This window comes from Papaver somniferum, chromosome 3, assembly GCF_003573695.1.
Source record: "Papaver somniferum cultivar HN1 chromosome 3, ASM357369v1, whole genome shotgun sequence".
Classification (NCBI taxonomy): Eukaryota; Viridiplantae; Streptophyta; class Magnoliopsida; order Ranunculales; family Papaveraceae; genus Papaver; species Papaver somniferum.
The window spans coordinates 33498238-33524109 of NC_039360.1; the positions used below are offsets into that span (position 1 = coordinate 33498238).

Below are 25872 nucleotides of genomic sequence, written 5' to 3' on the forward strand. Positions count from 1 at the left end.
TTCTTTCATGTGCGATCTGTTAATTTGTTGTTTTACTTTTTGTTGATACTGAGAGAAGTATGAAGAAACAATTTTGTTTCAAAAAAACAACTTCAAATTGATTTGTATACATGCTGTTTTTTTTGTTACAGTATGTGTAACTTGAGGTTACACATATATATCATGTTGTATTTTAAGCATGCTTAAAGAAGATGCAGATATTTTTTAGTTGCAGCATGTGTAAATTTATTTTACACATATATATCCTCTTTGTATTTTTAAGCATGTGTGAGGAAGATGCAGATGTTTTTTTAGTTACAACATGTGTAATTTTAGTTTACACATATATATCCTGTTGTATTTTAAGAATGTGTAAGTTGAAGTTACATATATATGTCCTGTAACATGTTTTATTTGTAAACAATTGTATCATCTGTATCTTTTACTTATATTTAGCTTGCCGCATAGAATATACTTCTCACGAGGGGGCAACGCCCCCGAGTGAATTGCGTTCGTTTTCAAATTTTGATATTCTTATTGTGTATTTGATATTTTTCAGGTTGTCATGGCTGTTGTTAGTTGCGCTGCTGTTAGTTGCATTGTTGTTGTTCGCTACTTTTCTGATTTCATTACCCTGCGTGTTAATACTGATATCAAACTTGATGAGTTTAAGGAACAAGTTTGCAAGGAATGGAAGCAGTTTACTCCACTTGGTATTACTTTCTTCTTTCGAGAAAGTGGGAAAGATTTTCCGCTTGACTGTGATTTTTCTTTGCAAGCTCTTATATCTATCACAAATAGTAAACAGAAGACCAGTGTTGATATTTTCTTGCAAAATGTTCCTCGTGTGGCCTCTTCCTCTAGCTCTAGGGCAGATTCTTCTATTTCTAATTGGTCTAGTAGTACGTCTTCGTCCACAAACAATCTTACTGTTGCAATGTATTTGGAAGATAAAAGTAAGCCAGCGAAACCTTTGTTATCGGATGGTTGGCCCAAGGTTCTTGGTGATATTGGCCATGTGTTTGTTGAAGGAGTTAAGCAAGTCAGGGTTGATTTTACCAAGTATCGTCTTCGCACTGGTTTCCAAATGATTGTAACTCACAATGAGCGTTCTAGGTTCACGGCTAAGTGTGCAGATGAAAAATGCGGCTGGAAATTCCATGCAGCTTCTATCGATGAAAGAAACGAAATGTTTCAGGTAGGTTTTCCGTGTTCTGTCATCTAATGCTTAGCATATGTTATGTTTTGTTACAGTATGTGTAACTTTGGTTTACACATGATTTTTTTGGCACCATATTGTGTTTTGGTTGAATTGTTTATATTTTGTATGAATCTCTTCAGGTCAGGTCTTATAACCCTGAGCACATTTGTGGTGCTGGTGGACGCAACTTGAACCAAACTTACTCCACCAGCTTCTCGTCTAGTTTGATTGAGGAAGAAGTTCGCAAAAATCCTCACAAGAAGCCCAAGCAAATTGCTGCTGATTTCCAGACCAACTATGGGATCAACATGGAGTACTACCAGGCACAGATGGAGAGGTTAAAAAGAGATTGCAAAAAACAGTTGAACATTCTAAATATACATTTTTCGGTTGTATGTGTAACTTAAAGTTACATAAGCACATTTTATATGTGTAACCTATAGTTACATAAGCACATTAGATATATCTAATGTAAAGTGGATATGTGTAACTAAAGGTTACACATATATCTAATGTAAAGTGGATATACATATAAAATGTGTAACCTATAGTTACATAAGCATAGGATATATATACAAACAGGATATATATGTTACATAACCTATAGTTGCATTCACTTGTGTTATCTTTTGCATGTGTAACTATAAATTACACAAGCACATTTAAATGCGTAACTTATAGCTACACATGACAATTTTGATTACATCAAAGTTTTATCTAAATTACATTACCATAAATTTACAAAACCTAAACCAACTGACATATAACACTTACCGAAAACTGTGTCATGTCTGTTTTCCAAATGTAATCAGAAATCTGGTATATATCCCATCTCCCAACCCTCGGGATATCTTCCTCGTGGTTCTCAACTTTCGGGATTAATCCTGCTGGCGTGTGTTCATCAAACAATAACTGCAACATATAAATTTTAATTAGTCGATTTAACAAAAATATCCATCACGTAACACTAAAACTGCTGGAATAGAAATTACACACAAGCTTTTTACCAGTAGGTATTGCACACAAGCCTTCACATTTGACAAACAACTAAGATTAGTATGAATCTCTTCAAACAAGTGCTCGTGTATTAAATCAGGCCACGACACCTTGAGCACTGTATCATAAGTTTCAACGATACTAAGATATTTCGCGTTCACTCCATTGGCATTTTTGTCGCCAAAAAACAATACACAACAAAGATAAAGACCTATCAGGCAAACTAGATCCTTTTCATCAACTTTCTTTCTTTTCCCACTTTTTCTCCTTTTTGCCATAAGTTGTTTTATCTTCTCTAAAATGTTTGTCTTAGTCACCGTCATCTGATGCTTTGTAGATTTGATATCGGTGAAGTATTTGCTGTATAAAACATTGTCAGTCAAATCACTAGGACAATAGTACTTTAACAGCTTCTGACCCTTTCTGCTTCTAATCCTCTGCATGCAAAATATACCAGCCAGCTTTGCCGGTGTAGACTCTATAATCTTATCATCAGCAAACTTGAATGAACATGGTGTCTCACAATCCATGTCAAAGCAGTTCAAGAGCTTCAATACGCCGTGTTTGTTGGTAGTTATCTGTCTTGTTGTAGTTGGTACAGTTGTATCATAGTCATCGTAATACATCATTACGAGTTCTCCGTAAGCAGCTCTCCTAAGATATCTATGAGCCCTATCAGTCAGTCCTATAGGCTTTATCACATTTACTAAATCCTTTACTGCATTCAACGACTGCCTTAGGTTTCCTGTACACATCACACACAAAAATAGCATGAGTCAGTGTTGTGTACTTATCAAATACACTCGTTTTTAACTACAAAATGAAAATCATGTTACAAACTATGTGTATTTGCCAAGTACACAAACTGAATCATTCTATGTGTTGTGTAACCTTAACTTACATGCATATGAAGGTTTAAAGGGGTCATTTTTTTATGTCCAACTATAATTTACAAACACAATACAGTCATAGGTTATATTTTTGCATGTGTAACTTTTAGTTATCTAGGCAATTGCCAAATCAGTTATGTTATTATGCATGTGTAACTTGTAGTTACACAGTCAATTGGCAAGTCAGTGATTAGATTTTCAATGTGTATCTTATAGTTACACAGCCACTTTGCAAGTCATTGGTAACATCTTGAATGTGTAACTCACAGTTAAGATGTGTAACTACAAGTTACACAGCCACTTCTGCAAGGCTCATTTGTATGTGTAACTACAAGTTACACACTCAATATACAAACCACAACATAGTGGTGAGATTTTGAATGTGTAACTTAAAGTTACACAGGCCCTTGTTTGCGTAGTTATACATTCAAAAGCATCACTTACATTAGAAACTTTTAAATTTCTTCAGTTAGTAGATTTTAACTACAAGTTACACACTCAATCCTAGACATTCTACAAGGTGTAACTTTAACTTACACATGCATATTAATGAGTAACTTTAATTTACACAACCAATTTTCTATGTGTAACTACAAGTTACACATCCTAACACAACCAATTTTTTATGTGCAACTACTAGTTACACATCCCTAGGCAAGTCAGTGGTGACAGGCTCACTTGGTATGTGTAACTATAAGTTACACAATCAATATACAAACCACAACACAGTCAGTGGTTACATTTTGAGTGTGTAACTTATAGTTACACATGTCCTTGTCTGTGTAATTACATATTCACAAGCATTATATGAGAAATAAACATGAGACCATGACAACAATAGTTTTCACAACTTAGTACCTGTAATTGTATCATCTTTTCTAGGGGGATTCATTTTTCCTTTCACCATTTTTATTCCAAAAGAAATTTGATTCTGAATCTGCAGTTGATGTAGTAATAAATTCAAGTTAGTTGATTGCAATTCAACTTAGAGTTTCTAGGGTTTTCAAACAGTAACATCTCAGAAATGAAATCCACTAAATCAATCAGTTATATCACATCCATGACTTACCTTTGTTTCTATTTAATCAGTTATTTCATGGATTTTATGCACAAACGATTGTTCTCCTTCTCCGATCTGTAAAATTATCAGTCAGAATGAGTTATGTTTGTTGTAATCTCATTACAAACCCTAGTTCAGAAATTTTCGACCCACGAATCAGTAACAACAGGAATCAAAAATAACAGCTTCAAATCAAAACTTACCTAGTGATTAATCGTCGGAGTATTTCATCAACAGGAATCAGTAACAACGGCGATTTAGGTTTTGAATCTGAAACTAAATCTGAAACTGTTTCTTTTGATTTTTTTTGGTTTTTGAATCTGAAACTTTTTCGATCTGTTTCTCTGATTTAGGGGTTAGCAAATGATGAATAGTTTTTGATCTCGATCTTTGTTTTGGAACAGATTTCAGGAAGATTTCTTGATTTTTTGGTTTTTTTTCTAGATTTCTTTCTGTTTCAGGTGAGTGAGTTTTGTTTTCTCTCTCCTTGGAAATGAAATAATGGCGTTTGAACGAGAGAAAGGTAGGTGACGCCTCTTATATACTTGAGGCTAATTTAGTCTTTTCGCTTTTATTAAATTTATTTTTTAATTGAGGGCCTACTAATAAAACTCTTTTATCTAGGGGCCTCATATTATGGGTTATCCATGGGTTGGGCCTGAACCTAATTTCCCGATTGTAATATTGTCCGGTTGGCGAAGCTGGTTCGGTTTCTTCTTCTTATTGTTGTTGTTGTTCTTCATCACAGATTGAGCTTTCGTGTTTAAGTTCCTCCATCGAAGTATTTGGTGTAAGAATTTTGTTTAATTTTTATAAACTTATATTGTTCTACTTATAGACCGACCAAAAGAAACCACAAACTCTATAAATTCTTCATTTTTCGTTTTATTCATGCGCGTTTTAAAATCTTAGCATAATATTTAGAAAGGAAAATTTCTAGTTTGGTCCTAGAAATTTATAGTAGGGTCCAACCGGATCTTTTTTTTATCCGGAGGTCCAAAATTAATTAAAACATGGAAATGTCCATAATACCCATTATTACCAAACGTGTGTGTTTACACTGCTTACAAATTTGAGTACATATCTGGTACACTGCTTACAAATCTGAGTACATATCTGCTACACTACGTACAAATATAAGTATGTATCTGCCTCACTGCTTACATATAGAGTATGTATCCGTTGGACATATTGAACCTGTAAATGTGACCAGAATATAACAATATTAAAACACAACAACAAAACTAACATCTATTTCAGTATTTCACATACATACTCATGGATCAAACCAAAATAAAGTGGCAAAACTATGAATAAAACAGAATTAAAAGAAGTTTTTATCAGTACAACATATACGTACCGCGGATTCATAAACTAAAAACTCAATTACATGTCAAGAAGTGATGAATCCATGAATATAACCGAATCAAAGCACATACTTCAGTATTTCACATACGAACTCATGGATCAAACCAAAAAAAGTGGCAAAACTCTGAATAAAACAGAATCAGAAGAAGTTTCAACCAGTACAACATATATGTACTCCTGGATCAAACCAAAAAAATAAGAGAAAACTTATAGATTCATAGTAAACAAAAAAAGAAAACAGTACGTCAGATATGTATTGATGGTTAATACATAAAAAAAAACTGAAAATCAAACCAAAAATCATAAAAATATCAGATCTACTAATGAAATAAACATAAAACATGATTTTTTTATTTAGATCTGAACTTGTTTCATTATAATCCACCAATATATCATATACGTACCGATGATTAATACACAAAAGCAACTCAAAAGCATATAAAAAAAACAAAATGGAACTAAAATAAGCTGCATGTGAAAACCAAGTAATGAATCTATAAGAAAACTGAATCGAAACACTTTTTTTCCAGTATTCCATATATATACTTCTAGATCGAAGAAGAAGAATATCCAAAACTACAAAAATAACAAAATTAAAGCATAATTTTTCAGTACACCATATATGTACTGCTGATTCATAATCTAAAATTTAGTTGCATGTTAAAAACAAGTAGCGAATCTATGAAAAAATAGAATCGAAAAACTTTAATTTGAGTATTCCGTATATGTACTTCTGGATCAAACAAGAAAAATATCCAAAACTATAAAAAAAAAACAAATTTAGAGCAGTATATTTCAGTACACCAAATATGTACTGTTGATTCATAGTCTAAAAATCAGCAGCACGTGAAAAACTAGAGAACATCATGAAATCAAACTACCAAAACTGGAAAAAGAAAGTGAAAACATCATGAAATCAATCAGATCTTCATGATACAGTTGAGAATTAATCAAAAACAAAGAAGAACTGGAGAAGAGATTACATAACATACCTGTAAAACCACGAAACATCTTCACAAACCCTAGGTCTAAACTTCATAAGCGGCTGCAGCAGAGAAGAGGAGAGCGAGCGAGAGAGAGAAAACGGATCTGAGAAGAAAATTGAGAAAATGTGGCTTTTATTTCTGTTATAATTATAGTGAAGACCATTTTGGGAATTATTAAAATGCACGTAATAGGTTACACACGTGTGTAGGATCTGGACTTAAAAAATTTGGTCCGTTTTTTTTTTTTTTTTTTAATTATGGACCTCTGGTTAATGGGCTTTAGTGGATGTACCTGCCACTAACTAAGAACACTATGATAATACCTATTGGTAATTCTTACATTTAGAAAAGTGCATGGTTCCAAATGGAGCCAGAATTAAATTAGAAATCCGTTCTCACAGTTACCATTAGTGGTGCATTACCATCTCCGGCTCCACGATAGCTGCCTTGTTGGGACCAATAATGAATTCCCCTGCATTTCTGCTAATTATAAAAACAAGTAACTGTCAGAATCATAACAAATTCTCGAGCACGTAACTTGTTTTAATTCCGAGCACCCGCCAAAATAACATCACTGTATATATTTTCCTAAATTGATTGAATTCTTATCTCAAGCATTCCCCTTAAACAAAAAGAAGAGAGAATGTTTCATTTTAGAAACTTGACGGACAGATTGAATCATACAAGAATTGGCATGTGTATATACCTGATTTCTTTTCGGCTGCTTCCTTAATTCACTTCTTGCTGCTATATATATGCCACTCCTTAATAAGGCCAGCTAGCTTATCACACCCAGAGTTGGTCCCAAAAAATTTATGTACCCAGACAAGAAGATAACTATGGGCAGAAGATGGAATTGATGGTACTCCACCTTTTTATAGTAAAATCAACGGAAAATGGATCATTTGTCCAAATATTTTTAAAACATGGTTCAAATGGACGAGTAAAAATTAGTATAGGTGAAATGGACACCAATAAAAATATTAAGGCCGAAACTGGATTCATCCTGACTTAAACTTAAAAAATAGCGAGGTTGAAACTGGATGCATCCTGATGTAAATTAAAAATAAAAAAAAATGGATATTTTTATATTTGAAAATAGTTAGGATGAAACTGTTTACATCCTATCTATTTTTATATTTTTGTCCATTTAAGCAGTATCAAAATCTAGATGTTTTTTTCACCAAGAAATTATTGATTTTGGTATTTTAACCAATTTTATGTAAAATCAAAGGTTTCAATAACAATTAATTTTGTTGTCGATATCAATGGTGATGTCATCCCTCACATCATCTATCTGTGACAGATATCACGCATCTAACCCCTCAAAGGAGATTATTATAGTATAAAGGTGGGTATTTGTTTTCACTCATTAATTCCATTTGGAGTAATTCTACATAGTACATATACATTGAGAAAATAGACTTATGATAAACCGAAAATGATTTACATTTTGTGGACCCAATCCCACGGGTTGTACGGATGTGACACAAGGAACCACATTAAACCCATCCCCTATTTCAGATCAATGCAAGACTCCACAAATATTCGAGCATATAGTGTTGCATATTTTCATATCAATAAATTACCCAGCTGTTTGGACCTTCTCACCCGAAACTGTCTGTTATGAAATGTTGGACTTTCTTATCACACAGTTTCTTTTATAAAACGGCCGGACTTGATTTGAATTTAAAACAGTTTGAATTTTAATTGAAGGGTTCTTTCCCAAAGGCCACCGTTGATACTGATTAGAAGTATTTGTTGGTGATGAACAATCATCTTGAAAAGATGCAAATACCCCATAAATAGTGGTGATTGTTTTCCTTTTCGTATCATCTGAAACGTCATCAAAATCTCTTTCTCTCTAAGCATCTTCAGAATCAATTATTGTGCGTTCTTGGTTGGGTCAAGGGAGTACAACCTTTGAATCCAACAACGTTGTTAGGGCTTTATTATATCCTGAAAGCAATATTTCTTTAACCGATTGTACTCGCCAATTATTTGGGAAAGGTTGAAATAATTGCTGAAAAGAATCGCAAGGCCTTGAAGCTCCAGTGATACAACATTCTTTTCTATTATGTGATTTCATCCTCTAAGTATCCATTTTCCAACATATAGGTGTTTTAATGAATGCAACAAAAGTTCGAAATCCATCCATGTTCTGAAAAAGAAAATAAAGGACACAATCGACAGAAAACTAAGTGGACGATACATAGATTATTATTGCGACATGCATGCTTCGGATTCATATGCGTTACAAGGCTGCATGATACAAAGATCCCATATATTGAATACAGTCTCGTGCGTTTGCACAGATACAACACTTGTAGTTACTTAAATACAAACTGACATGAAATTAAAGAGTGAACTCGCAGAGCTGACACTACAAATACGTATATTTTGTGTATATCACAGTTTCACAAACCGTTCTTTCACACCAAGCAACGTAACTTATTTCCCCAGCACCCCGATAATATTAGCATATATATTTTCCTGAATCAATTGAATTTGGAACAGAGCTTTCTAATTTCTCCTTGAGTTCCAGTTTTCACCTCAATACTACTCATTTTGACCATAGCTTTTCGGAACTCCAAGTCAAATCTTATCCCTAGCAATCCCCTAAAAGTACCAGCATATTTTTGAACTATAGCACGAGTAGCATTATCACCCCAAAGTCTTTGATCCGATTCCAAAACTCCTTTTCCATCTCGAACGTTTTTGAAGAAATTCACATCGAATTTGCTTGGGCTACCGTTGTCTAATGCAACACGTTTATTACCATCACCATTAGCAGGGCATAGAGTTTGGAGCGTAGACGTAAATGCTTGGTTTATTGTTGGGTCTGAATTTCCTGTCGTTGTAAAATTGTATAGACGGTATCTGAAAAATAAACAATCGGTTTGCCCAATTGTATGCGCTCCTGAAAATATATAGTTCTTATTTAATATTTACACCATTCTAAGAAAAGGTTGCATTTGTGAACCAATAATTAAAAGAATTGAATCTAAGAAATACTTACCAACTAGAGTGACAAGATCTTGATCATCTAAACCTTTAGCTGCAAATTTCTGCCTCTGAACTGAAATGGCATCGGCTGGAGAAGGTAAATTTGAGGCTTCTGAGGATGACGAAACTCTGCCATCACGTCTTCCCATGGGTACTGTCCAGCTGGGGCCGTCGCTCTACAAAATTTTGAACAATCAATTGTGCACTAAAAAGATGATTTCCGTAATCTTCATGCAAGTGTGTGAGTGCATGTGTATTAAGTATAAACTACTTACAAGGTCAACAGAATCACGAGCTGCCAAAGCCAATATATCAGCACAAGAAACAACACCAGGACACTGACTCTCCAGTTGTTTCTTCGCATCCTCGATCACTTCAAAACCTCTCAACCCGAGGTTTGGCAACGCATTCCTCTCCGCGGAAGATCCAGTTATCAGAACTGAACCATCGCAACCCTGGTAGGAAGATCAATAAAGACATTAAATTAAGGAAAACTCATGCATGATACCTAAACATGTTAACGGTAACTTAGGTGTGCATCAATGAACAATAATCTAGCTGATTATATGTATACCTGAACGAAGCAGTCATGGAAATGCAACCTAAGCAAAGCAGGTGCAATGGTAGGATCGGACTTGAAATGAGTCTCAACACTAGACCTGACTATTGACTCCACTTTCGGGCAACTAGTAGAATAAAAATCTGGTTTCAAATCTCCTTGAGCTTGTACTAACAAACACACCATCATCAGAGATATAACCACCACGAAGGATGCCATTGCCATGAAATGAACCTTAGTAATTCTTGCTTGAACTATTTTGGCTATCTTTTCAGTAGCAGTTGTAGTGTTGTAGTGTGATAAGCACTTGTACTTGGTCAGTTATTTATACTTGAGTTTTTTAGTATGAATTCGGTTTGACTCCACTGCGATATTACTGTATTTCTAGTGGAGATGTGAAGCCATATTTTTTTGACTTTCATGTTCTGTGTGTGACGAGTAATGCTTTTTCAAATCATTATATTCTTTTTTTTTTCCTTTCTTTTTGATGAATTTGAGGTGGATTTCACTTTGAATTTTAAAATATTTATTAACAGTACTTGTGTTTGTATTTGAAATGAACTTTGCACGAATTGTGAATAATGGCAGCCACAATGGAAGTATCCAGTGTGTCTTTCTTTTATTCCTTTCTTTTTATCTTTCCCTTTACTCCACTAGTTTTTTCTTTCTTTTTCGATGATCTTTTGTTCCACTGGCTTATACGCGTCAAATTGTACTCATGTGTCTGCTAAATAGCTTTGTCCAAGGGAGGATCAAGAAGACAAGTGAAGTCATTTGCCCCGCTTTTCAACTGATTCCAAGTTTTTCCAGGCGTATATTTATAAACTTCTCCTTGCTTATAAACTTACACTTTCATCTTCTGTTTTCAGTACCCTCTTATACATAGAATCCAGGTTTCGCCACCAGCACCCTCAAGTGGACTTATGGTCAAAGGCAATTGACCATATCAATGGCTTATAACTGCCTCATTGTTTTGTCTAGCCATTTTTGCAAGATGCCTGATGATTAGATTATGAGTCATGGCAATGTGAAGTGTGAAACAGAAGAAAAATCAGAAAAGCTACCCCGCGTGAGCTCCACTTGGGGACACCCCAAAAGAGATCATAGGTGCAAACTGCGAAGGAGCTTCTTTTTATCACCTTTTTTATAAAGAAATTGAGGGAAAAAAAATCACCAAATTTTTGGTTTTTACTTAAAGTTCAAGCAAGTGCAGAGTTGGCGACTTCTGAGCATGAGCAAAAAAAAAAAAAATACTATCTTAAAATTCTGTATTAAGAACTTAAAACGTTTCTAACCTAATTTAATCCCACTAATCCACCACTAACTAGCTATATGTGAATCATTTCAGTGGACACTATTATAGTACTACTAATATACAACCCTGTGTTTGGGTACCAACTTAAAAGTAAGAAAGTAATTCAAATTAAAGGATCTCTGTTTCTGTTTCTTGTGAATTTTTACCAACAATATGAAGCCAAAAGTCTGTGAAACCTGCATAGTAATATGGCATGATGTCGACACAAATACGCATTTGGGCAATTTCTATGACCTGACAACAAATTTTAATTCAATCAATTAGCTGCAGATAGGTTCGTGCTGATTTTTGAAGCATAATTAGGTACACAGTTCACCGTTAACTACAACGGAAAGATTTTTAAATATCAATAAAATCGACAACAAACCTGCCTTTCTTTTTTTTTCTTTTTTGAGCGAGAATTAGCAAAGTTCACTAAAAATCCAACCATTTCTTGAAGTAAACACAAGTGGTGGGAGAGATGATTCCATCAGGTGTGCACTCATTCAGACGAGGACAAACTCCACATGGAATTGAAGCCAACGCCCCTGTTTTTGGAAGCGCTCTTTTATTTGAGCATTGGTAGCATTCTTCTCCCATTGGAATTTTTGCGAAGACCCCTTTACCAGTACTTTTTGACTCCACAATCTTCTTGTCCAAAATCAGACTCTGCAGAAGATCCTCAATTTGCTTACCAGTAAACTTAACATCCTCCTTGAATACTCCAGAGTTGTTGACAGCTTCAGTAATCTCCCCAACTGTTGCAACCTTCATTCTAGAGATATACAGCAAACACACAGCTTTTCCCTCCTCAATGAGTTCTGTCTCTAGTTTCCCATCCTTGCCATACCATGCACCACCGGTGAGGTCATCCGAGGGTTCGAAGTCAGAACCCATTAACATTTTTTTTCCTTTGTTCTGTATGTTAACAACCTCTTTTATCAGTTGTTTGTCCTTGAGAGATTTGATAGACTTGTTAACAACGGTGTCAGGAATTACTTTGATTTTGTACTTTATGTCCCTCGTCCATATTCCCGTATCTTCTGTACTTATGATAAGGTCATAGATTGTGCGCTCAGCCTCACTGAGCTTCGGAGTATCAGCTCGTTTTCTTTTGAGAGACAGTGAACTTTCTGCTACTCGGCCCATTTCTGTTGAAAGAAACAAGTCCTAATAATTATTACTTGTTACAGCACACAATCAAAATGTGATTCTTATAAATACAGCAAAAAACTGCAAATGAATGATATTTCATTTAGTAATGCAAATATAAAAATTTCTCACTTCAACTAAAATCCTGCTTGGTATGCAGTTCATGTTTGAATTATGCAAACCTCGCAGTTACAATTTAACACCAACTACATGGAAGTGATAAGGGAAGTATCTAAAGGAAAATCTTGTTGACTCTGGACACAGCCTCATTCCCGAGTCACCAATCAAACAAAAAATAAGCAGAAGTACCAATTTATCACTTATATGGGGATCAGTTATTTCTAGAAGATATACTAGTTAATCTGCCTCCAGATTACGACCACGAACTCCAAATTCAATTTGTTGGAATGCCCTAAGTATGAACTTTAAGGTCTTAATTCAAGAGTATGAACTATGAAACATTGAGATATATCTGAAGCTAACTTTGATTTCATACACATTGTATATATGACCAATGAAAACTTACTAAAACAACACAAACCACTGAATTTAGCAATGTAGTGAGTTCCAATTTTACACATTTTATGTGAACCTCGTGTGCTTTTGTGCGAACCAGACATACAATATAATCAGAAAATCTAAAAGAGAAAAGTTAACTTATAATTTCTTTAATAAAAACCAGTTGAAGATGAATGATCCAAATTACTATCTTTTTGAAATTAACCCATCTTTTTCTTCTGCCATAATAATGACGAAGTCCGTAATTACTTTTTTGCTTTTTCTTCTATAACTCAATCACGTTTGAGAGGTTCATTTAACCCTCGTATATCACTAGGAGAGACAAATCCTCGAGTGAATCAGATTAAAAAGGATAAAGAAAATCTAAATAGTTCATGAGTAAAGTAGATGGCTAGATAAAGAACTCGAGAAAAGATCAATGAGAATAGAATTTACAAACTTAGAGATAAACGGATTTATGACCACAATAATTTGCAAATGGCATACCAAGCAGCAGGGGCTAATTGCGCTCTAATGGAACAAGATAACATCAAAAGAAACAAATAGCAAAACAACCCAAAATCTCCAGAGAGTTTGAGGGATTTTAATGTACTTAATAAATCCACGTGAATTTGGAGGGAGTGTAGGAGAGTATAAAGAATTTGGGAGAGTTTATGAGTTTTCAGTCCAAGGAGTTAGAGAAACTCTGGGGAATTTGGGAGAGTTTATAATAGGGAGTTTGAGATAGTTGAAGTCAATTTTAGATAAGACTACAACAGCTGGAATCAGACCCCTTACACTGCATACAAGAGAATATAAAGAGGTACAACACCCTTCAAGACTGATTATCATAGTAACCATTCACTATAAGAACTGTGTGATGTACAAAATCTTCAAAGAAGTATAGCATAACTTTATTATTTTGACTCTGTCAAAAGAATGTGAAGATCAGTTTACAAGACACCAACAATAATGTTACAATTAACAGTGAAAACAGATCTATAAAGGAACAATTCCTTTCGTATGGGAGTATAATAGGTATAATCAGAGCCTTTCGAAATACTAAGATCGGATTATATTCCTCAATAGATTAGTTAATGGGCAACCCCTACTATCACCAAAAATCTAAAAAGGATTTCATTTCTAAATTTTAGATGTGAGTATAATGCATGAGTTACTTCAGCACCATGAAATAAAATCAAGTGAAACTAATAGTCATGCCGAGCAAACAACAGCAGTATAAACGCAAACTGAAAATGAAGATGAAGAAACAAATACACAATAATTTTTATAATAATGCTTCCCAAATTCAAATCTTTTCTAGGAAGATTACATTAAAACTGAAATCTCAGTAAATCCTATGATATCTCTCACCCATGGAACTCCTTTTGGAAACCTAATGAAATTGGGTGTCTCAATTTCAGACCTGATAATAGTCTGGTTATCTAATTACACATGAATGACAGCAAAAGCATAATGCATTTGGCAAAGGACTAACACCTTAATGACCTCATATATATTTTGAGTCGACGAACCCTATTCTCTGTTAAACCAAGAAACCAAACTCCCCAATACAAATCTCTCCTTTTTTGAGAGAGATTAGGGTAAAGCTCTAGTTACACATGGAACTCCCTCTGATAATAAAATCATCCTAATTCCAGGGTTTTACCACTAACAGGGATTTTAAGGGTCTTTCTCAAAGTCCCCAACGACAAACAGTGATTTTCTAGGGTCCCAAACTCTCCCACGACTAACAGGGGATTCAAAAACTCCCTTGAAATACTTTAAATTCCCCTAAACTCTCCCACGACTAACCCCCTGTAAGGTTTACAATCTTTGCCCAGCATAGAAACAACGGCAATAACAAAAACTACAGTTTCATTTAATCACAAACATGAAATATGTTACCACGGATTGCAATTTGTATACCATACATGTGATAAAGAGATTTTATTTGTTAGCTGCTAAATTGATCATAGCTATGTGTAATATTGATTATACTTTGTTTTGATTTTTCAGGTAGGTGAATATCAATCAAGGGAGTGGCACAAAAAGTTGTCACTTACGAAATTCATCAAACACACTCGAGACAAAAGAACAATTTCTTAATATATCTAATCTGACTGTGAAAACCCTAACCGTGTCTAAGAAATTGTAATAATAAAACAGAATCATACCTTTGGAGTCTTTCGTATCAAACCGAAAAGATGAGAAAAATGAAGCGCTTTTATTTATAAGTATGTCTTGTGAAGTGAAAGATGCGGGAGGAAGAAGAAGAAGTTTGGGAATTTTTGTTTTCTCAAGTAGACAGTAGAAATGGGTTTCGTCTGGTGTTTCTGTCGGGCCGGCTAATAAGGGTTTGTTTTAGTTAACTCAAAAGTAGGCTTGCAAAAAGATGGAGTGACCGAACTTAACTCTCAAAATGAGTCGGGTTGTGATGAGGTCACCCTTGTGACAGCTTTTATAAAGGTGCACTTTTAACCATTGGATATTTCATCATCAATATATTTGGATCTCGAGATAGTATTTAAGAGATTATTATTTTTTAATTATTTTTTCTTATTTTTCTTTCTTCCACGTCCCTAAATTTAATTTCATTTTCTCATAAACCCCTCTAACAAATCATTCATGGCCACGGCAAATCATTGTTACTAGGTTTTTGTTTTTTTCTTCTCCTAATACGGACGAAGAAGTAGAATTGCTTACGTTTAATTGTGACAGCTACATAGGAACTATGCTCACAAAGCATACCAAGGTATGCTCACAAAGCATACGAAGGTACTGTAGTTTTCAAATCATGATCATAGGGCTTAAATGTTTAACAGATGCAGTGATCATAAGGCTTAATTTAATTAATTGATGCAACACTTTGTGAACGAAGATCTAATGTCTCACCAGTTTCCGCAGAACCCATTTTTTGTGGATCGGCCAAGATCATTAATTAGTAATGCCGTTTTAGATCATGGTCACGATGTTTAACAAGCACGGTAGTTTCACATATAGTCACAATTCCAACAAAATCTTCCATAAATTAATCAATCAGGATTGCAATAGGGAGGATCGAGCTTAATTGATCTTACATGAACAATCTCTTTAATATAACATTTTTAATTTTCCTTCTAATTCTTCTTACGAATAATTAGTAAATCTCAACAAGAACGTTTAGATAAGTATTATCTCATCCCGAATCTATGGAGGAAGAAAATCAGTTTAGTTATTTAGAGGAATGAAGTAAAAAAAAATAAAAAAAATATAGATATAAAAAATATGAAAGAGAAATGAAAATAATTTAATTATTGTTTTAGGGAAACTTAGGAGAAGAGGAAGAGTATGAGAAACAGTAAGAAAGATCTTATTGGTAGCAACAACAACCATATTACATAGCATAGTATGTTTGATATACAAGTAGGAAGAGAACCCTAGATACTATATGGGCCGCACATCCATGGGATACAAGCCCTACAACACTCCCCCTTGTGCGGTTCAATAACAAAACTTTATACATAGTGCTTTGAATGTAGTTCTCCAAATGTCGTTCTCTCCTTGATGACTTGTGAAGAAATCAATTGCCTAATTAAAACTTTGATAAGGAAAATCCCAGTGGGATAAAAACCTCGATACAACTCTTCACATGTAGTACTTCACACGTTTTCCCATAATTTACATGTAGTTCATCACATGCAATACGATATTCAAAGATTGTCGATTCTAAGTTAATTGTCTCGTTAAAACTTCGCCAGGATAACCCATAGGGACACAACCTGAACTAAAGAAAAAGAGCATAATATTAAGTAAACTTAGAACATAGTTGGACTCGAATATGTTTCCTCGTTAAAAACCTTGAAAAGGAAAACCCAATGGGATAAAACCTTGATGAAGGGAAAAGAGTACAACGCGACAGATGCAAGTAAAGGTGATCCGTTGCATATGATCACTTTGCTCCGTTGAAGTTGACTGGTTGCTTCACAACTCTTAAGGAAGAAAATCCTCGTGGGAAAGACAATAGCCTTAGCTAGGAAATTACATTTCCGGTATTTATTGTTGTCTCATTAAAAACCTTACCGAGTAACAAAACCCTGTGGGAAAAAGCAACCTCGGTGAAGGAAAGTAGTTCAACACATCATTAGATGCTCCCCCTGATATCATACAATTTTCATTAGTTTACTGTAATCAAAGGGAGTTTATCACACATTACTTTGGTGACTTAAATGTTTATAAGACCCTGTTGTTGATTCTCTGGAAATTACGTCTCTTAACAGACTATCGTCATTCATTTCTTTAATTCAAATAATTTCAATATCAGCGCGATCTTTATGCCTTCAACGTTCAACATACTTGATGTGTTTAGTGTTGTCTCGCTAAAAACCTTGTCGAGTAACAAAACCCTTTGGGAAAAACTATTCTCGATCGAAGGGAAAAAGAGTACAACACAATTTCAATTTCGAAGTAAATTATGTCGACATCATATCCTTGGATCCTCCCCCCGGAGTCGGAATCTCCCCATGATTAATTTTAGAGTTTTTCCAGACGGTTCCTTTAATCATGTACTTTTCGAAACTGAATATCGGTAATAACATAGAAAATAATCTACCATATCTCCCTCTGATTACTTTCGTTGGAGAAGAGACTATTGTTCCTTCATAATCAACAACTTTTGGATTGCACTTTCATTAGCATTCCTTTTAATGTCTTTGTAGGGATAAAACAAATTTATGTCAATGGTTACTTTTAAGTACATGATTACGTTCACTATACCATTCCAATGACGTTGCGTTGGCGCGGAGCTATATCTAGCTAACAAGTTCCCTGAGGATGTAAAATTTAATCGAGGACATTATTATACTAAGTAAAAAAATGCGTCTATTGTACTTAGATATGAGAATTTCATCTCCCAACACATCTTCGTCATATTCCTTTGGACGAAACGGTTACTTACTTATATTTGAACCTCGACTAATCATGGGAGTGCTATCAGGATGCATGTGTTTGTCAAATTTCCTGACAACTTTAGACATATGTAAACTTGTGGAATAATATACCACAAACTCAGTATTCAATAGAGATTTCCCTAGATTTTTCATCTCAAATTCGGATTTTAAATAGCTTTTAAGGTATATTTTTACATCGAGAGTACACATCATGTATGTACCATCAACATGAATAGCTACAATTCTAAATCAGGAACTTTCTTATGAATACGCAACGAAAAATAACTTACTTGTCTATCCCCTCCAAATCAAATAGCCACTTAGACGGTCATACCACATCCTCCTTATTGCTTGAATCTATAAGTGAGCGTTCTATCTAACTGTAAACACACTTTGTGGTTTAGAGTCATTTGATTTGGGAAACAAAAGTATATCAAGTACTTTTGTAAATATCTTCTATCTCTTGATTATTTCATAGATACGTAACAACCACATACATATGCTTCCTTTCAAGTCCTTTTGAAATTACCAAGATAACTAATTAGCGTAAACTCTATAACTTCCATTACAAGAGAACAATTCCAGGTCTTTGTGAGAAACCTCGCGCCACAAGGCGAGTCTTTTTACTTTACGACTACTTTCTTCTCATTATGCTTTATGACAAATTAATTATGTATGTCCAATAGGCTTTACACTTGGTTGGTTAGCATTACCACATCAAATACCCGTATATTGGCCAAAGAACTAAGTTCTACCTGGATTGTGTAGGCCAAATATGTTATTTATTTGAAATTAATCAAAATAAAGCATAGTTCGATCTTATTGTGCTCTATTTATGGAGCAACTATTTATAGATTATATCATCATTGTGCACGCATGATCTTTCCATTGACTCATGTATATTCTCATAATCCGTCAGGGTTTCATTGTTCTCTAGAATCATTTAAAACTTCGGAGCGTCCTCTAGTATTGATTCATGGACATAGTCAGAGACAATCAAATGAGATGATTTCATTAATGATACAAATTAGGTTGTGCCTTACTCATCTACTTCCTTTCTAGGTGAGCATTGATCGAACCTAATGGTCTCTCCATCTTCCTTTATGGATCCACGGTCTCAACTACACTTCCACCAAGTGTATTTGCAACACCTTAGTCTATGGTGTACCCCATACTGAGGATTTCTAACCTTGCAGGAATATTTGCAGCTGGTATGTGTGATCTTGTCACTTTAGCGACATCAGTTTACATTCTGAAAATTGATTATTCTTTGTCACTTCACATTTACATTTCTGGAGTGCAATAATCAATATGAGACATAGTGGGAACACACCACGACAGTTCATGTCGTTCCCTTAGAAAATAATTTTTCTTCTCCCCCTAATGACGGGAAGACTGTCTCATTAAAGTGATAACCTGCAAAGCTAGCAGTAAGATATCTCCTACCAAAGTTTTTAAAATGAAGATAATTGTTGAGAGTAAAAAAATCCAAGAAAATTACTTAATCATTTCGTGACCCATCATAGTACGATGTGGAATCATAATGGCACATATATAGTACAAGAATGCGTAAGAACACAAATGTCAGGCTTAAATTCAGTTACCAACCGGTACGCAGAAAAGGTTGACTAATATTGGGTTCTAAAACGAATCAAGTAAATATGTGCGTATTGCATATCCCCAAAGCAATAAAAGGTAGGTTGGTAAGCATAACCTATTCCTCAGACACCATCTATAACCTTTGATGGTAGCCTCTGCGAGACCATTGGGTATAAGATGTTTTATATTGATCCTATTAAACATGCAATATTCATCAAGTACTTTTGATGTAATTCTCTAGCATTAACAAGGGTGGTTAGCCTTTGCACTTTGAATTGTGTAATATGTGCAAGGAGTTTCAAACGCAAATTTCTTGGGAACTATAACTAGTCCAAAATGTCAAAACATTCACCAGATCCATCAGTCACTTTAGTGGTCCGCATTCTGCATGAATATTTTTCTAAATTTCACCTTGTTTTCTTTGTAATATGGAATTGTTACCATTTGCATCTTAGGATGGTCTCGATCCTGTTTTACTGAAGACTTTGTAAAAATGAGTGATATTCTTTCTTACCTAAAAGCACAATGAGAAGGGGGGTTGTGCATCTAGTAATTTAGAAAACACTTATTGAGAGATATGCCGTCACTTTGCATTCTGTCAATCTTTTTCACATTTTCGTTCACTCAAATAAAGTGATATTTGTATGAGTTCTTTCAAAACAATCATCATGTCACAACCAAAGTTTCTTTATGGTTATGTCGAAATCCTGTGTGAGTCAGTTTCCAACATTTCATCGTCGGAGTCAATAATCCAAACATTATAGTGAATTACATTGCACTAAATTGACTCATTAGTTTCTCTAAAATATATTTCCTTCCAAATATATTAGATATTATAAAAGATGCAATCAATTACATTCTCATCATTTTGATGTTCCACATGATATCCATTTGCACGGGTTACTTGGGAATTTAACAAGGTGTGATTATCTCTTGATACATCTAGAGATTTTGTGACGTCGTCTTTGTTCTATCTTGAAAAACAAAATGAGCAGTGATGCGATCGATTGGACAGGAAAAATTATTGTTTCCATTAAAATTGATGTGAAAATTGGTTGTTGCTATGATATACATACACATTACATTATATATACCAACACCTATGACCAGATGCGTTTCCAACTCTTTTATTTATGATGGGAGATAGAATTACATTTTAGTTGATCCCATGTTCAATTGATACCTATACTTTTGTGTCATTATTGCTGGGGAAAATAAAATAAAATATTTTTGTCACATGATATATATGTCCCTTTTCACATGTTATATATGATTCGGTACGTCTAACCCTCATTACTTTGGGTTTTTTCCATTTTCAATTTGCTACATTTAGCTTAATTTGAGAAATATCTTTATCTCAATATTCCAAGAGAATCTCAATACACATGTCAACCAATTACTTTAGGTTGAATATATTACTAAAGATAATACTTTTGTTTTCATACTTCAACATATACCGGTTCATTAGTATTATGAAGTAGAGAAATGAAAATTTTATGACTCATATCATCTTTCGTGAGTTCTTCCACAAAAATTGAAATACATGTGATTTTATTTGAACGTATGTTTTGAAACTACCGACTCTTAAATAGTCGAGCAAGCGGATTACATCCCACAGAACATTCAAATTTGGGCAGAAAATATCAAATACACAATAATGGTGCTCAAGTACTTTTAAACCCCAAATAAATATATTTGAAATAGAGTTGGTACAACCAATTAAACAATAGACCACATTCAACTATAGCCAATTTAATATTCAAAAGAACAAAATAACAAGAGCAAAATTCTTAATGATCAAGATCAACAATCATAATTAAATTGATCTTTTATATGATATGGACTTATCTTAAGGCAAAAATAAACAAAGCTAGGCATGTTCTAAAAATAAATAAATAAGCCTAGCAAGTAGTCAATGTAAAGGCCCACATTAGTGTTATAGTTGCATACCTTTGGGCTTTGGTTCCACCTGCTAGAACCGTTCCGAGTTGGATCAGGAGAATCAGCCCGAGTTGGATCGCTGAGCCGGACAACACCGAGTTGGAAAGCCGAGTCGGAACGGACTGAGTTGGATCGTCGATCCGGAACGGGACCGGGTTGGAAGGAACACGAACAGATTGTTTCGCAAACAACTTCGCAATGTAGTTAATATCGGATATCGGTTCATCTCGGCCGGGACCGATACACTGGTACGATTTTATATCGGGGATATTATCGTTGAAATATCGGTTCTAGATTTAGAGATTATAATTTTATATTAAACATTTCTCCACAAATTTTCGGATAAGATATAATAGATAACATCAATTTTATCAAAAAAACAAAAGAGTAATTTTAGTAGACTTGCTTCGAGAGCTACATGCACCTCTACTACCATCCGGAAGACTTTCTTCGCCAAAATTACCCTTAAACTTTATAGAAAACGAACAATACCGTCTCATATCAGGAAATGTAGGAAAATTTCGTATCGACCGATACTGCCGATATTTGGCCGAAACGGCCGATATTCGACCGATACGGTCGATATTATCGGACGAATATCGTATCCCCGATATCCTTCTTATCGTATCGTTTTGGGCCGATATCCGAAATATCCCCGATATATCAGCCGATACGGCCGATATTGACTACATTGCAACTTCGTTCCTTTTGTTTCCTCTTTCAACAGGTTTTCTTTCACAGATAAAAACCCCACAGACGGAACTGACCATATCCAAATATATATCATCAAATCCAATTAATCGCGACATAAACATACAAATATATATTTTAAAAAGAAATCAATCGATTGGTCGTGGGATTTGTATATATTAAAATCAATCAAAGGAATCTCTGATTAATTAGTACATACACATACACATACACAATACCAAAACCAAGGTAATAAGATAACAAAATCATACCTTTGGAATCTTTCGTATCACCGAAAAGATGAAAAAAAGGAAGAGCCTTTGGAAGTCTAGAGAACGTTGTAAGAAGAAGAAGAAGTTGGGGTTTTGTTTTTCAAGTAGACTGTAAAAATAGGTTTCGAAGTCTGGACTCTGGTCTTTCTATCGGGCGTCTGACTAAAAGGGTCGGTAGTTTATTCTTCCACATATGCCCCTCCGTGTTTTTGAGTTTAAACTTGGTATTTCCGTAGATTTGGTAAACACGATGACAAAATATTTCTGAAGAACAACAATTATTTTTTGAGTTTTGTATTTTACTTGCTATTTATCCTGTAAATTTAGTTTTTGGTATGATCTCCACATTTTTTCCACTATCCCTGTTAATTTCTCCAATGTTGAAGCTTGAAAGGGTAATCTATGTTTCAACTTGCTCATTACAAAGTGAATTTTATATGGAAATTTGAATTTGTGTTTATATAATGTAATTCCCATGGTTAGATTAAATGTTTCACAACAAATTTTAAATTCACAATTTCCGGCTGAGCCCCATAAGTAAATGAGAGACTTGACTTCGTTAATGACCACTGTTTCGGGTCTTCTGTTTCTTTCTTTCCAGACTGCCCAGCAAATAGCAAAAATATTAATGGCCAAATTCTCCTACCTCTGTTTCTTCTTCTCCTAAATTTCCAAGCCTCTTATTGCCCATTTATGGATCCAGATTGTACTCATTTTACATTGTCCCCTGCAATAAAATAGTTCAAGATCTTGTGTATATAGTTGCAATGGAGAAAGAGATGATCGACTGTTTCAGGGCAAAGATTGCAAAGAGAGCAGGTGGCATTCTGTATTGTACGTCCTCTTCTTAATAGATTGTCCATAGTGGGTATAGCATTGTAAGAGATTGACCACATGTGAAATTGGACTTTTGGAGGGGACAAATTGCACCCAGATGCAAAGAAAAGGTATAACATCCCGTAGAGTTTGAGTTTGAGATTGTTGTACCAGCCACTTGTAGCAAGACTTTGTTGTAAAACCTCCGGTATTAGTGATGTTGACTTCATCTTCCTGATCAGTTAAAGTAGGAGGAGTTCCTAGAAATGCAAATAAGTCCAGGATTTCCTGCATCTCAATAACCTTTAAGTTTCTGCTTAGCCTTAGATTCCATTCGCCAATCTCAACCAATTCCCGTGTAGATGCATTTTTCTGAGATGAAATCCTGAATATTTTAGGAAACCTTTCTTTGAGTGTGAGGTTGTACTTCCATTTATCCCACCAATTTAATACAATGAAGATCCATTCCTTAACTCAGTTGTTGCCAATTCTTGACTCCTTTTTCCAAGTTAATATGGAATGGGAAAATTAGGCGCAGGCCCAAAAAAAATAATATTTTTATTGTCAGGCCCACAATTAATTTTAGATACCGTGACACCCAAAGTTATCCGAGATTATTAAGAATCAATGCATAACTCGTCATGCATACTATTTTTCAGGCATAACTCGTTATGCAGCCTAATTTTTCAGGAGCATAATTGGCAACGCAACTTGGATATAACATATCTAAAATCCGCGGCCTTGGAATTTTAAAAATTTTATATCGTTGAAAATCTTTTTAAGAGAGATACACAACGAGTACAAACAACAATATCAAAAAAAAATTTCACGAAAAGATCAGAGGTGATCATCATTTTAGGGAAAATTTTCGAAAACTGACTACATATTCGTTATGCAGCCTCCAAAAAAGATGCATAACACAATATGCATACACCACAAAAGTTGCATAACACGTTATGCAACTATATTTTTGTTCATGCATCTATTATTTTGGTTTATGCACCCACTAAAACGTTGTATATGTTTGAATCCAACAGAAACAACAGACGCATAACGAATTATGCAACCATTTTCTCAACTGAATAACAAATTATGTAGCCATTGTTTTGGTTGATTTTAGTGCATACAAATAAAATTGATGTATAATGCATTATGCAGCCATATTTTTGGATGCATAATAGGTTATGCATCCATTTTCATGACTGCATAACAAATTATGCATTCATTTTCATGACTGCATAACAGGTTATGCATATGTTATTGTAGGTGCATGACAAGTTATGCACCCTTTGTTTTGTTGGTTTCAATAGTAACAAAAAAGTTGCTGCATAAACGTGTTATGCAACCATTTTTTGGACTGCGTAACAAGTTGCGCATTAAGTTTTGTAGATGCATAAGAGGTTATGCATCCATTTTCGTAGGTGAATTACATGTTATACAGACATTTTCTCGACTGCATGATAGGTTATGCAGTCATAACATCATCATCATCTTCTTTTTTGTTTCAATATCTCCCATACAAACCAAACAACATAAACACCCTTCCCATTTTTCTGCAACTAACAACATTTTCACCTTCTTGTAGTCTGAATTCCATACAAAACTTAATTTGAACCCGAGTACAAAAATCCCTGAATTTGGTTGATGACAAACTAAATTCAAACATCTCATACTATGAATCATCTCTTTAACCTACATCAGTTCCATAAAAACCCAAATCTTATGAAACCCTGATTTCAATTACAAACTCAGGTCTTATGAAACCCTGATTTCTAATCTCAATCTTCAGAAAAAAATCTCTTATATTGTCCACGACTTCAATCAATATCACCCACTTACTCGATCATCATCTTCTCGATCTCCACCTCTGATTTCACTTGTGAATCTCTCTGCATAATGATTTTTGATCGAAATCGGTTTAACGGTTGATCGAACAAAAACCTCTTAGATTAAAAGAGAGGGGACGAAGAATAAAAGAAGTCATGAAAGAAAAACGAGGAAGAATAAGCGAAAAACAATTTTAGAAATTCTGGGTGTGGGAGAAATTTTCACCGAGGAAATGGGTGCGCGCCTAAAATTTTTTATCGGTGGGTTTCACAGTGGAGAAAATCTGAAGAATGGGTGTGTCTGTAGTTTTCACATATGGAATTGGTGCTAATCTTTGGCCCAACACTACGTAGTTTCCAAACTCATATTATTGTCGGTTTTTATGTCCTCTCTTCGTTTTGTTCTCCTTTCTTTTTTGTGGTCTTAAGAAGATTAAGAAATATGGATATTCGTGGAAATCCATGGTATAAACGTTAATACACGAGTATAAACGTGTAGTGTGTCTAACCCAAGGTTAACCAACTCAAACCCCACTGCCACCTACCAAATTCATATGGACCTTACCATGTCCACCAAAAATTCGACTTTTCTTGTGGAAAGTCATCAATGAAGGGTTACCAAGCTTCTCTCTCCTACACCACATCCATTTTACCAACTCAGATATTTTCCCAAGATGCAACACAAATCCAGAATTAGAAGGTCACATTCTAATTCACTGTCCAACGGAAACTAATGCCTGGTAACACCTTATTTAATCAATCCACAAATTCATCAAACTCCAATCCCCTCCCAAGCCTTCACCTTAACACA

At 34.6% G+C, this 25872-nt stretch overlaps 2 protein-coding genes and 2 long non-coding RNA genes across 4 annotated transcripts; all 4 read right to left on the reverse strand.

Moving 5' to 3' along the window:
* Window positions 1-2886: 2886 nt before the first annotated feature.
* On the reverse strand, window positions 2887-4363 carry LOC113361121. The gene is made up of 4 exons (XR_003364955.1): window positions 4330-4363; window positions 4136-4201; window positions 3925-4003; window positions 2887-2921 (listed from the first exon to the last, which is right to left on the reverse strand). It is a non-coding gene; the product is annotated as an uncharacterized LOC113361121 (long non-coding RNA).
* Window positions 4364-6475: 2112 nt separating this feature from the next.
* On the reverse strand, window positions 6476-7310 carry LOC113361122. The gene is made up of 3 exons (XR_003364956.1): window positions 7187-7310; window positions 6886-6963; window positions 6476-6583 (listed from the first exon to the last, which is right to left on the reverse strand). It is a non-coding gene; the product is annotated as an uncharacterized LOC113361122 (long non-coding RNA).
* Window positions 7311-8668: 1358 nt separating this feature from the next.
* LOC113355792 (peroxidase 25-like) lies at window positions 8669-10360 on the reverse strand. The gene is made up of 4 exons (XM_026598740.1): window positions 10061-10360; window positions 9762-9941; window positions 9500-9662; window positions 8669-9400 (listed from the first exon to the last, which is right to left on the reverse strand). Exons 1-4 carry the CDS (start codon window positions 10268-10270, stop codon window positions 8979-8981), a joined length of 975 nt encoding a protein of 324 aa, XP_026454525.1. The 5' UTR covers window positions 10271-10360; the 3' UTR covers window positions 8669-8978.
* A 1260-nt stretch (window positions 10361-11620) lies between these two features.
* On the reverse strand, window positions 11621-22471 carry LOC113355793 (DNA-directed RNA polymerase III subunit RPC6-like). Its single transcript, XM_026598741.1, has 2 exons — window positions 22420-22471; window positions 11621-12490 (listed from the first exon to the last, which is right to left on the reverse strand). Exon 2 carries the CDS (start codon window positions 12486-12488, stop codon window positions 11775-11777), a length of 714 nt encoding a protein of 237 aa, XP_026454526.1. The 5' UTR covers window positions 12489-12490; window positions 22420-22471; the 3' UTR covers window positions 11621-11774.
* Window positions 22472-25872: the final 3401 nt, after the last annotated feature.

Bases quoted from the DNA above. Each gene is read 5' to 3' on its own strand.
- LOC113355792 (XM_026598740.1), bottom strand. From the start codon at position 10,270: ATGGCAATGGCATCCTTCGTGGTGGTTATATCTCTGATGATGGTGTGT. The intron at 9,942-10,060 runs GTATACATATAA...TCTTCCTACCAG, and splicing joins TCCATGACTGCTTCGTTCAG to GGTTGCGATGGTTCAGTTCT. The intron at 9,663-9,761 runs GTAAGTAGTTTA...AAAATTTTGTAG, and splicing joins CTCGTGATTCTGTTGACCTT to AGCGACGGCCCCAGCTGGAC.
- LOC113355793 (XM_026598741.1), bottom strand. From the start codon at position 12,488: ATGGGCCGAGTAGCAGAAAGTTCACTGTCTCTCAAAAGAAAACGAGCT.